The 13,706-nt window shown below is 34.6% G+C and overlaps 1 protein-coding gene across 7 annotated transcripts in view; it reads right to left on the bottom strand.

Moving 5' to 3' along the window:
- The window catches only part of NUP58 (nucleoporin 58), a 40,981-nt gene that overhangs the window by 15,696 nt on the left and 11,579 nt on the right, over window positions 1–13,706 (bottom strand). For 6 of the 7 annotated variants that reach the window (XM_032838253.1, XM_032838254.1, XM_032838252.1 and 3 more), the window contains 5 exons: window positions 12,626–12,736; window positions 8,222–8,246; window positions 7,057–7,122; window positions 6,572–6,746; window positions 1,629–1,708 (listed from right to left, as the gene is read on the bottom strand). In XM_032838253.1, coding sequence (XP_032694144.1) covers window positions 1,629–1,708; window positions 6,572–6,746; window positions 7,057–7,122; window positions 8,222–8,246; window positions 12,626–12,736 — 457 coding nt within the window. The remainder of the gene's footprint in view (window positions 1–1,628; window positions 1,709–6,571; window positions 6,747–7,056; window positions 7,123–8,221; window positions 8,247–12,625; window positions 12,737–13,706) is intronic. The other variant, XM_032838249.1, reaches the window with a different exon arrangement.

The following is a 13,706-nucleotide window of genomic DNA, read 5'->3' as shown; positions in this document are numbered from 1 at the left end:
AAAAGAGTACAACTGTCAACCAGATTTTACAAGGAAGCACTTAAGGTTCTTATATTTATAATCTGAAAACACTATAGTGTTTACAGAAAGAATGTGTAGTACTACTAGTATTCTGATAAATTCAAACAGAGAATGCTGCTAGAAAGATAAAAATAGATAAAAATAAATAGCATGCAAAGCAAGCTGAATGTTATTCTGTAAGAAATGGAGAACTATAAAAGCTTTTTGCAGTGGAAAATGATACAATTCACCCATTTTAAAACTAGTTCTGATGGCAGCATGGAGAACAAGACAGAGGGATAAAATATTAGAGGCAGTCCAGTGAGAAAGCACAGACCATGCCAATCTGAATAAGAGGAGCATCACTATCCTTGTTAATTTCCTAATTTTGATCACTGAACTGTGGTTATGTAACAGAATATTACATTTAAGGAATACAAACTAAAATACTTTAACATAAAGGACATCATGTCTGCAAATAACTCAAACTGTTCAGGGGTAAAAATATGTATATACATTTAAAGAGCAAAGGAACAAAACATATACAGTAAAAATATTAACATGTAAGGAAACCGGATAAAAGATATATGGGAATTCTTTGTTTTATCCTTGAAACTTCTCTATAAGCCTGAAATTATATCTAATAAAAAGTTAAAAGAGGGGCACCTGGGTGGCTCAGTGGGTTAAAGCCTCTGCCTTCGGCTCGGGTCATGATCTCGGGGTCCTGGGATCGAGCCCTGCATGGGGCTCTCTGTGCTCAGCGGGGAGCCTGCTTCCTCCTCTCTCTCTCTGCCTGCCTCTCTGCCTACTTGTGATCTCTGTCAAATAAATAAATAAAATCTTAAAAAAAAAAAAAGTTAAAAGAGAAAGTGAGGGATCAGAAGTCAGACAGACCTATACCACTCACAAGCTCAGGGCTTCACCTCCTCATGCCTCAGGCTCCTCATCTCTAAGAATGGAGTAACAACTGTAGAGGTTTTATGGAAAATGAGATAAAGCAGGTAAAGTGCTAAGCATCCCGCTAGGCATATGGTAAGCATCTAATAAATATTAGCTATTATTATCTCTAGCAATACAAAAGGATATAAAGAAGAGACAAGCTAGAGATCACATGGCAACTTCACAAATATATAACCAAGGTAATGAGATTACAGATGATTTTTTTTCAATTTTAACTTATCTACATTTTCTAATTGCTCTTCCTGAAGACTTATTGCCTATGTGAACAAAACATTTTAAGCAAATAAGTAAAAGGGCTCAACTATTTCTAGAATGCCCTCTTTTAAGAAGGGACTATCATAAAATTATTTTTAAATTAAAAAGTCCTTATTGGTAAAATATAAGATTCTACTACCTGCAAAATTTAATATAGTGGAATAGGCCCTGTAGGTAACAGGTAAATAAAGTATAACTGCATAATAGTGGTTAAAAGCTTACATCTTAGCTGTTAGTTACCCTCCAATAAAATGAAGGTAAGAACTGCCTTCTTAGGGTTATTATGAGAATTAAATGGAGAAATCCATGTTAAGTGCTTATTAACCCAGGTTTGCTACAGACTAAACTAAAAATTCTTAGCCCGTGTATTGGATTGTTTTGCTTTCTTAAAGTGAGAAAATCCAGTAACTTACTCAGCAGGAGCTGTGTTTTCATGTTGGAGTCCAGGTGGTGTTTTCTGGGTTCTTAAAGCTATTTCAGCATTCTTTAACTCCTAATAGATCAGAGGTTTTTAAAAAACAAAAAACAAACAAACAAAAAAAAGTTAAAAAAAACACAATTTTCTCTGGACTGAAATTTCAAACAATGCCACACACGTTATGAGAACATGCTATTATTTAACCTGCTTTACAAGTTGCTAAAACCTCTTCCCAAACAAGACAAAGTACATATTTAAAAAAACTTTATGATAAATTTATAATGACTTGTTGGTCTATTTTAACAACTATGGACTTCAGGGTGCCTCGGTGTCTAGGTCAGTTAAGCGACTGCCTTCGGATCAGGTCATGATCCCAGGGTTCTGGGACTGAGTCCCACACTGGGCTCCTTGCTCAGCCTGCTTGTCTCTCTGCCTGCCACTACCCCTGCTTATGTTCTCTCTCTCTCCCTCTTTCTGACAAATAAATAAATAAAATCTTAAAAAAAAAAAAAAGAACTATGGACTTCTGTAAAATTCATGAAGTTAATTCATCTACAGCAAAAGACTGCTATTATTTAAAAATCTTTAATATACAAATATAGAAAATGTTGTTTTAAAAAAGCAAGGTAGCAACAGTAATAATGTCGAGGCTGATGTAGCAGCAGTTAAAATTCTGGTAACTTACTATGTACCAAGCACTATGCTAAAAGGCTTTATGTGTACTATATCATGGTCTATCCCTAATAACAACCTTCTAATCTACATGACATCCCCCTTATGACATCTCCCTAATAGCAATGAAGAGGAGAATTTACAAGGACATGAGGTAACTTGTCCAGACCCATGTAGCTGGAATACCTGAGAACTGTATCAAAGCAGCCCCGTTTTAAAGTTTATACACTTAACCATTCTTATATTGCCTCCTATTGTTCTTTAGTGCAATTCCAATCTTTTAACCAGTGGTTTTTCAAGACTGATATTCTGGTTTTACCACATTACATCCCACTCTGCTAACACCTCACTGATTTTCAATCTCTAAGTTCTCTTACTTAAAAAAAAAAAAAAAGTACCTTAACTTTATATTCCCTGCAGAAAGCTCTTGCCCTCATTTTACTGTCAAACTAAGTCTCTAACCGTCTCTACCTGTTCTTTCCACTTCCTTTTCACTTTTTTTTTTTTAAGATTTTATTTATTTATAGACAGAGATCACAAGTAGGCAGAGAGGCAGGCAAAAAAAGAGAGGAGGAAGCAGGTTCCCTGCTGAGCAGAGAGCCCGACGTGGGGCTCGATCCCAGGACCCTGGGATCATGACCTGAGCTGAAGTCAGAGGCTTTAACCCACTGAGCCACCCAGGAGCCCTCCTTTTCACTCTTCATCTCAGTCTTCCATCCTATCTGACTTCAGGACAAATGCCCTGGAGGGCTCTGGACTATTAACTCTGAACCCTGCCTACCTCTTGCCAGGCCAAGACTCATAATCAGTGCTTCTATGATACCAAACTACTTAAACATCATCAAACATACCTATTTCATGGCTCCATTCCTCTGCTTGGTAGTCTACCAGCCCAGTAACACTCATGTTCAAGATTCAGCACAAAGGTATCCTAACTCTGGACAGATGATAAAAGTGCCCACTTGAGCCCTTTGTGCCTCTATCATACCATGTCCCTGGAACATGTTACCCAATTGATTTAACTCACTCTCCCTAGCATATTTTAAGTCTTTGATCCTGAATACTTCTGCTGAAGTGCTCTGTAACAGATCCTTAAAAATGCTCACTGACTTCGTGTAACCTCAACAAACCACTGACACTTGCCCTACTCAAAAAGAAGAAATTTTAAATACTTAAACTCTTAATTAAACTCTTGAGTTATGGTACCAAAAAATTAAGAATTTAAGAGACTTTGCTTCCATAAGGTTCTGGTCTTTGCGATCACAACACTGTTCCTCAGAATTGCCTGTTATTTCCCAAAAAGGTTTTCTTTGAAACCTTTAACCCTAAAAGGTTTTCTTTGAAGAAAACCTTTTAGGGTTAAAGAATACTGATAACTACCTCACTAAGGGAGTAAGAATATTTTCTTAATTGATAATTCACTAAACTGAGGGTAGAGCTGTAATTCCTGAATTAGAAGAATCTTAGATCAAATTTCTTTGATGTCACCTGTAAAAATTTTCTAAACTTGATTTAGATGACTTTTTTCTTATGAAAACATTCTTTGACTCATCCTCTTCTTTTTTTTGCCACCATTATACTCCACCCAATCTTTTATCATTTCATTTGCACAACTAGTCTTTTAGTATCTTTGGGGATGGGTTTTTATCTCTGAAAGACTATTAACAAGTCTGGTACATAAAAGGTATTCAGTTCTGGGGCACCTGGGTGGCTCAGTGGGTTAAAGCCTCTGCCTTCCGCTCCAGTCATGATCTCAGTGTCCTGGGATCGAGCCCCACATTGGGCTCTCTGCTCAGCGGGGAGGCTGCTTCTCCCCCCCTCTCTCTGCCTGCTCCTCTGCCTACTTGTGATCTCTGTCAAATTAATAAATAAAATCTTTTAAAAAAAGGTATTCAGGGGCGCCTGGGTGGCTCAGTGGGTTAAAGCCTCTGCCTTCAGCTCAGGTCATGATCTCAGGGTCCTGGGATTGAGCTCCGAGTCGGGCACTCTGCTCAGCAGGGAGCCTGCTTCCTCCTCTCTCTGCCTGCCTCTCTGCCTACTTGTGATCTCTTTGTCAAATAAATAAATAAAATCTTTAAAAAAAAATAAAAAATAAAGGTATTCAACAAATATTTATGAATAGACATCTAGTGCTAGAGTTACAGTGAATCCCATTATAGCATTCATTTCTTTTTCTTGAGTTTACCTCCTCTATTACTGTGCTAATGTCCATTCCCATATAATTTAATACATTTCACATGAAATTTGTAATTTCATGTAATGTTTAATCAGAATCTAAACATTCTCCACTGTCTAAAAGCGTAACGAACATTTCCTTCCTCCTAGAAAGATAATACAAACATAACTGATGATGTATACAGAAGAATTAAGTAGAAAAGAAACATGGGAGAATACATTAATCATATTTAACTGAAGTTTGTAGGCAATCAGGAAATCTGAAAGCAGAAAATAAAGGCTTTGAATTCCTCTTAAATTTCATAGTTTAGAATAGCTACTTAATAACACATTTTTATTAAAAATATCACAAAGTATTCTCTAATAGTTGACTTGAAGACACATAAGCACATACAAACTTCTAATTTTAAATCAAGTAAGTCCTAGGTATTTAATGTACAGCACGGTGACTATAGTTAATAATACTGTATTGTATATTTGCAAGTTGCTAGGAGAGTAGATCCTGAAAGTTCTCATATCAACAGGAAAAGTTTTTTTGCCTTAGTAGTAGATATTAACCAGATTTGTTGGGTCATTTTGCAATATATACAAATATTGAATCATTACATTGCATACTGAAACTAATATAGTTTTATATGTCAATGATATTTCAATAAAAAAGGACATATAAGCACTTTTCGAATTTTTACTTAACGTAGTATCACTTTATTTATGAAGAGCATAGCACTCTGATAAGCCCATGTTTTTTGTTTTTTGTTTTTTTTTCAAGATTTTATTTATTTATTTGACAGACAGAGATCACAAGTAGGCAGAGAGGCAGGCAGAGAGAGAGGAAGGGAAGCAGGCTCCCTGGTGAGCAGAGAGCCTGATGCAGGGCTCGATCCCAGGACCCTGGGATTATGACCTCAGCCGAAGGCAGAGGCTTTAACCCACTGAGCCACCCAGGTACCCCTAAGCCCATGTTTTAAAAAGGTGTATCACAGGGGCATCCGGGTGGTGCAGGTGTCATGAGATCGAGCCCCACACTGGGTTCCCTGCTGAGTATGGAGTCTGCTGGAGATTCTCTGCCCCTCTCCCTCTGCCCCTCCCACTGGTGAGCGAGTGTCCTCTAAAAAATAAATAATCTTTAAAAAGGTGTTTCACATAAAGTTCTTCAACAGATGAGAGAAAACTTTAGGGAAAGATTTCTAGACTGCCATGATCCAAAGAAGTATATTTTATAATTGTGAAATATAAAACAAATCATCTACCATCATTCTTCCCCAACAATGTAGGTAAGAACAATGTATTACATATTTTACATATATTATACCACAGAAAGAAAAAACAAGTACATATGAATGGCAAAAAACATGAGACTCATTAACATTTTTAACTAAGACATAAGACTGGCAAGTCATCAGAATTTTTAATACTTAAAAAGCATAATATAGTTTTTATTTAATGGATGACAGATTTTTAAAAACATTATTTTTCTGCCTCGCTTGTATGATATAGCAATTTAGCCAGCAAGCACTCTTAGGAAACAAACTAGTTAAGAGTATCAGCTCTTCCACTTATTGACAAACTCCTCCATTTATTAACAACCTCTCTGCCCATATTCTTATTTATATAACAAAGATAAGATGGCCTAACTCATAGAGTTGTCATGAAAACTAAACTGGACTAATATAAATTGCTTAAAATACTGCCTCATAAATAATAAGAACTCAATACAAACTAGTGACTACTATTATCATAGCAACTTAGAAGTACTCAAGCTAGGGCTCCTGGGTGGCTCAGTAGGTCAAGCGACTGCCTTTGGCTCAGGTCTTGATCCTGAAATCCAAGACTGAGTCCTGCAACTGACTCCCTGATCAGCAAGGGGTCTGCTTCTCCTTTTGACCCTCCCCCTTCTCATGCTCTCTTTCTCTCTCTCTCTCTCTCATCCTCTCTCTCTCAAATAAATAAAATCTTTTCTTAAAAAGTACACATGCTATACAGTTTTCTTACAGTGTATCTGTATCAAGTCTTATAACCTATAAAATAATAATTTCTACTTAAATAAAACAAAACAAAACCCTACAATAAAATTACTGTAAGCTAGTTTACCTGAGCAGTTTCTATTTTCAACTTGTCAATATTGAGGGTGTTCCTCTGTAATCCACTGGCAGCCAGTGACAGAAGCTGCTTCAGAGCTTTAATATCTTCTTGTACTTTAAGCATGGCTTTTGAAGACATTCTACTAATTTCTTCTTGTACCTGTTTCTGTTCCTTCACAAATTTCCTAAAAAGATACATAAAACTGAATTCTAAAAAAATACACCTTTGGTTTCCTACAGGAAAAAAGTACATTTACTATAGGCTGGTCAGAGTCCTAATGTTTTAAAAAGGAAATATTAAAAATTCATCCACAGTTCACATTTTTTTCAGAATGATAGTAACAGAATTTTAATTCCCATTATTCTGCTTTGTTTATAAAAATATTAAAATTTTTACCCAAGTTAAAATGTTTAAGAGGAAGAAGAGATGTTCCCCTTAAAATAGATTCTAACATTCTTCAACATGATATATCTAATTATATTTGACACACTTACTGGAGGTTTTCAACATCCTGGCAGATGACAGGAGGTAGATTTTCATCCTTCAGTGCTTTACTATCCCTAAGAAAAATGCCACAGATATATCAAAACCATTGAGGTTATAAAAAGCTGACAGCTGAGTTCCACTACATAAGTGTTAAAGGGGAGGAAGTTAAACAAATATTCCCCATTTTTAGCTCTCATGGTTGATTTCAAATCTCTTTATAAAAAACTGTTGTTTCCTGACCTTTAAAGTAGCTTTAACAATTCATCTGACAGGGAGATTTCTAAAAAGACTAGCATCTATCATAAGTACACATAAATGCATCTGACCAAATGTTTAAGAAAAAAATTAGAAAATACAAGAGATTAAATATTGAACTAAGTTCCCCTGGCTCAAAAATTCTATGACTGACCTTTTATTCGGTTCAAAAATATTAAAGCATTCATTAAAGAAAGTCTACAAACTTCTCATAATGAGATGCTCATTATATTTTACTTGATTTTTATAATTTCAATTTATTCTTCAACAAAATAAAACCTAGGGATAGGCTAAGGGAATCATAAATATTTAATGAGGATAGGAATAGGTGAAATTTGGCATGCTGTAATGTAATTATGAGTTAAATTTCAGTCACAGATCTGCTACTACTTCCTTGATAGAACCCTAAGCAAACCTCAATCTCTTCCAGCTTTCTCATTTATGTAATAGGGCTAAAATATACATAAGATATTTTGGAGGCATGAACTTGATCATTTATTTACAAATGTCTTATCTAATGTAATACAAATTAGGTGAGAAAATATAAGTGGTAGTAAAAATAGTGATATTCAAACTTATATGATGTATATGGAGGCTTTTCTCCCTCTTCATCATCAGAAAATGAATGGGACTGATACAGTAGTTTATATATAAAAGGTATATATACGTAAAACTGAGCATAAAGTACAGAAATAATTGGTTATAAACTTTCCTAATGATTAAAAATTAAAGATTTGACCTTCCAAAATCTTTCCAGAGCATATGTTTATTATTTTATTTTAGACGAAAACTGATTCAAAGAATTTTTCTTCTAAATGTCTATATAGTTTCATTTACTTCCAATGATACCACCTGCCTATAAATTAACAAATAAAATTCTTCAAATAAAATACTTTAAAAGTTAAATTATAAACTTACTCTGGTCTTGTTCCTGTTTTATCACCTAGAAAATTCAAGAAGCTTTATGTAAAAACAGGTCATTTAACAATGTATTCCAAATTCAAGTTTTAATTCAACAAAAACTTAGGTATAAACAGAAACTTCTAAGCATTTTACGGACAGACTCTTAGACATCATGTGAGGTCACTTGTCACAAACTCCAAACACAACATACTATGGGGACATGCTTGTATACACATAAACAGATAGTTACATAGCTGATTTGTATCTATTTCTTTCAAGGGCAAGAATCTTCCTCTTTCAACTATCATCTGTGAAAAATATTCTTGCTTAGCACAGTTTACCTCCTGCAAGTTCTACTTGATGCTTTCTTTCTTAGGTTCTATCAGTTTAGAATACTAAAATATGTCAGACTACCTGGATATCTCTAAATATTTAACAAAAGCAGCAATTTTTTTAAGATGATGTTTTTAATGTGTGCAGATATATCAACAACTTTCTCATGAACACCTGTTTAGTGGTTATCCTTATTAGTGTATGTCTAAAAGTAGAAAAGTAAAAATGTTCCGTCAGCAAAATGCAGTGACTCACTTTCTGCTTTTCCAGAATTTATTTCACACTGCAAAATAAGACCTGCTTAATTAAGAAAATACAGGAACACACAAAACTTCATCCCATCAGAGAACCTAATGGTTCCTCTTTCAACCTGTTTTGGCACTTACACACACATTTTTAAACGTGATCAGGATGACCATAAGTTATGTTAACATATTTTCTCAGGATGTTGTAATTAAGTCTTTTTCATGTCACTTAACATGATTTTAAATGACCATAGAATACTGATGACATAGCTGTATCAGAACCTTTATGCCCAACCCTCTTCTTAACATATAAGCATTTACTATATAAACAATGCTGCTACAGTCAATGTCTTTATCTCCAAATACTTGTGCATGACTTTATTTGTATTCCAAAAAAAGAGGAATTTATAGGTCTAAGATTACATCAAGGAAAGCTGACGTATTATCAAGCTGATCCTTTAAAACAACTGTTCCAATTTATCTTCCCACCTACTATGAATAAGTAATTTTTCCATCACACCCTCAACAACAATGTACATTTTTCTAAAACAATCACTGCCAGTACATAGGTGAAAAATGCCACTTCATTATAATCTAAATTCATATTTCTGATAGTATCAAGTAAAACATTTCAAATATTAATTAGACAAGCCTATTTCTCCTTTAGTGAATGGTCTATCCAGGCTATTTGTTCATCTCTGAGCTATGTTTCTCACTGACTTCTAAGAGCTATTTCAACATTAAGCATATTAATTGTGTCATACATATACTTTATGTGTCTATTTCTAAAATGAGACTCTAATTTTAAGATACATCTCAATTTCGGATGTTAAAATGTGAAGAAAAAAAAAAAGCATCTAAACATCAAGTATTTTACTTCCAATCTGTCATTTACCTTTTGCCTTTGTCCATAGGGTTTCTTTTGTTTACCTTTTTAATCTAACTACAATTTATTTTTCCTTACTTTGTATTTTGATATTTCTTTCATAGTTTAACATTTCTGAAATTGGTATCCATGTTCTACAGATGGAAGCCTTTGATTGGATGAGACACAGTAAGATAAAGCAGGGATTTAATTTTTTTCCCACAGACTTCAACTTTTTTATTCATTAACGTACTATTTTGCTCTTTCTTTGATATTCCATTTTTATTATATTTACAGAAGTTTAGATACACACAAACCTGCGTATATAAAACTTAGGCCTGTTTTTAGCCTACTGTGGGCCCTGACTAGTCCATCTAGCTTTACATCTTTAATACCTGTGGACTGCTATAAAAGCTCGCTGTCAGCACTCCACCTCTGTTCCTGCCCTCCTGCACATTATCTTCCACATGGCTGCCAGAATGCTCTTCTTCAAACACGTATCTCATGTCATATTATTCACATCAAAACCCTAGTAGGTCTCAACTGTCCTCCATGTAATTACAAAACTCTTTAAGATGACACACACGGCCCTTCCCTTTATGACATCTGGAATCTGATCTTCCCATGCTGCAGCTCACTGGTTTTCCAGCAGTTCTTCTAAAGAGTAAAGATCATCCTTGTCTCTAGATCTTACTCCATGCTGCCCCCACTTACAGAACATTGCTTCCTACTCTCTTCATCTATCAAACCCAATACAGCAGGTCCAGGCTAACTGATGCAGCTGCTAGGGAAAGAGAGAAATCCTTTAGATTAATAAAGAACCCCTTGACACGTATAGCAGGTTAAAAGGAACTGGATGTGGTGTATCAGGTCATGTGCACTTATTCTACATACTCCTTTTGTTCAACTCTGAGGCACAACACGAGAGGAAGACAATGGGGGAAGGTGGAGTGGGGGGGGGGGCGAAGGGAGATTAACTCCTTATATTTCTCTTACTCCTTTGCCTCAATCAGGTCTTTCACGTGGAGCCTAAAAGCAATTACAATAAAGAAAGAACCAGTTTCATAATTAAAATCAAAGTAGTTCAAGGGTACCAGACTGCTTCAGCTGATTAAAAAAATAAGCTGCTAAAACATCTAAGATTATTTCTTCTAATTTTGATGCGGCTACAAACAAAACTAACTAAAAACAAGAGACAGACCCCTATGTTTAAAAATCAATTTTTGGGGCGCCTGAGTGGCTCAGTTGTTAAGCATCTGCCTTCAGCTCAGGTCATGATCCACAGTCCTGGGATCAAGCCCTGCATCAGGCTCCTGGCTCAGCAGGAAGCCTGCTTCTCCCTCTCCCACTCCCCACTTGTATTCCCTCTTTAGCTGTCTCTTCCTCTCTGTCAAATAAAATTTAAAAAAAAAAAAAGTAAAATAAAATAAAAATCAATTTTCATTCAAAGTTATCCTAAATTTTCTAAGTTTAAAAAGATTTTAGGATAGCCAGCTTTTAAAACAGTACTTCACCCTAGAATAGTATGTCTACGTAATAAAAACCACATCCAAATAAAAAATTCTTACATAGATATATGGACACCTTCATCTGTTACCTCATTCTAAGTTCTTCAGAGGATTCAATGCAATACATGAAACATGCTCTCATCAGAGGCAGAAGAGACATTGCAAGACAAAACAAAAAATCATGCACAGGGAATCAACAGAACTAAAACATCTTTCAAAATGAATCTGGATTGGTAATTTTTAAAAAGAATATTCAGCATTGCAAGAGCACAGTGAGAAGGGCATTTTCATACTGGCTGGTGGGTAATAAATTGGTAAAATCTTTCTAGAAAGTAATTTCACAATATTTACCAAGAGTCTCCAAAACTCTCCCTCTCTTTAAGCCAATGATTCAGTTTCTAGGTATTTGTCTTAAAAAAATAATCAAAAATACATATGAAAATTTATAATAAAAGCAAACACATAGAGAGCATTTACTATGTGCCTGGCTCTACTGAAGTTTTATAAATTGTAATCCTTGGACCAACAACGTCAAGTAGTTACTGTTCTTTCTCCCACTTTACAGATAAAGAAACTAAAGCACAGAGGGATAAATAACTTGAACAAGGTCACAGAGCTTGTAAATAGTTGAGGGGATTTGGAGCCAGATGATTTCAGCTCAAGTCTATCCCCTTAAGCTACAATACCACATTGCCTCTCCCCATAAAGATGCTCAATATGCTGATACTTCCTAGAATATACAAACTGAAAACAAACACTAATAATGGAATGATGGCTGATTAATGATGTATGGATTCATAAAGCTGATTTAAGCAGCAATAAAACACTCCTAAAGAATTACTGAACTGACAAATATTGGTGATATAACATATGAGAAAGAACAGGTTCCAGAACAATACAGTTGACCTTTGAACAATGCAGGGATTAAGGGTCCTAAACACCCAGGCAGTTGAAAATCTGTACATAATTTGACTCCCCAAAATCTTTACTAATAGCTTCCTGCTGACCAGAAAAGTTTACTGACAATATAAAGTCCATTAACACACACTTTGTATGTTATATGTACTACATACTGCATTCTTACAATAAAATAAGATAGAGAAAAGAAAATATTAAGAAAATCATAAGGAAAACACATTTACAGTACTCTACTTTTATTGGAAAAAATTCACATATAAGTGGACCTAAACAGTTCAAAGCATGTTGTTCAAGTATCAACTTATACACCATATATGTGTTCATGATCCCAACTTAAGAACATATATCAATACACACACTGATAGCTACATAACCATATGCATAAACAAAACTCAGTTTTCTATAAAAATAAAATCTTAAATACGTAATACACAAAAAATTTGTGAGATATAAAGTAAATTTAAAAGTAAAAACTTTACTACTGAACATATAACTAAAAATCTTCCTGACATAGAAATTTAAGTTATTGTTAGAACATAACACTACTTACTCTTTTTATCTGATGAGCTACTAAAATCTATACCACCAAGACCTTCATTGCCTGCAGTTGAAGTAGCTGCTGTGGTTCCCAAAGTCAAGCCTAAAGCATTCTGTCCAAGTCCTACAAATAAACCAAATAGAATTTACAAAGTCTTTACAATGATTTTCCCTTAATGGCCAAAATTCTCAAATGCTTTCAAGTTGGATCCCATTTTTCTTCATAATTGGTTTAAGCAAATAACACGGAATAAGTCTAAAGCTGGGATTTAATGTTGTATGTAGTCTGGATAATATAATTTTAACTTCTTTACTTTTTAGGTAATTTTTTAAAGTATAGACACACAATGTCACATTAGTGTACAACAGTGACTTGAAAAGTCTATACATGCTATGTTCACCACAAGTGTCACTACCCTGTCACCATACAACCTTATTAAAATACCACTGATGATATTCATCCCTGTGACTTATTCCATAACTGGAAGGTTGTACCAACCCCCCCCCCATTTTGCCTGTCCTCCCTACCCTTTCTGGCAACCATCAGTTCTCTGTATTTATGGGTCTATTAATTTTTCTTTACTAAAAAGGTCAGAGTTTATCTGTTAATTCAATAAATGTGAACATACTACTTGTTTTTTTTAAATCCTCCTGAAAAAGCAGTTTTAGTTTGTATATTTTCAGGTGAATACTTCTTGTCTTCTAGTCATGCTTTGTAATTGGATACTTCTAAAATAATCAAGTATTGGATGTGTTAATAATTTGATGGGCATTTACAATGTGCATGTATATATGAAATCACTATGCTCTACACTTTAAATATCTTACAATTCTACTTCTCAATTATACCTCAGTAAAGCTGGTAACAGATAAATAAATTACATAAATAAAATAATCTAGTAATGATTTCTAAGATTTCAGTATAACATAAAGCAAATAGTTTCATTATTCATGAAATTGAAAGAACTGAGAGTTAGAAGCCTTACAGTTCAAACATCAAATTTCATACTCCCAAGCTTTTTCAAAAAAAATTTAATGAAAGAGATAGACTTCATTTATTTAAATCCTACCTCACTGACAAAAGGAATTGAAAG

The sequence above is a fragment of the Lontra canadensis genome, unplaced genomic scaffold (genome assembly GCF_010015895.1).
Source record: "Lontra canadensis isolate GAN:19392208 unplaced genomic scaffold, GSC_riverotter_1.0 scaffold103, whole genome shotgun sequence".
Lineage (NCBI taxonomy): Eukaryota > Metazoa > Chordata > Mammalia > Carnivora > Mustelidae > Lontra > Lontra canadensis.
Note: the sequence above shows the minus strand (reverse complement) of the source record. Positions and strands in the feature narration are given on the sequence as shown.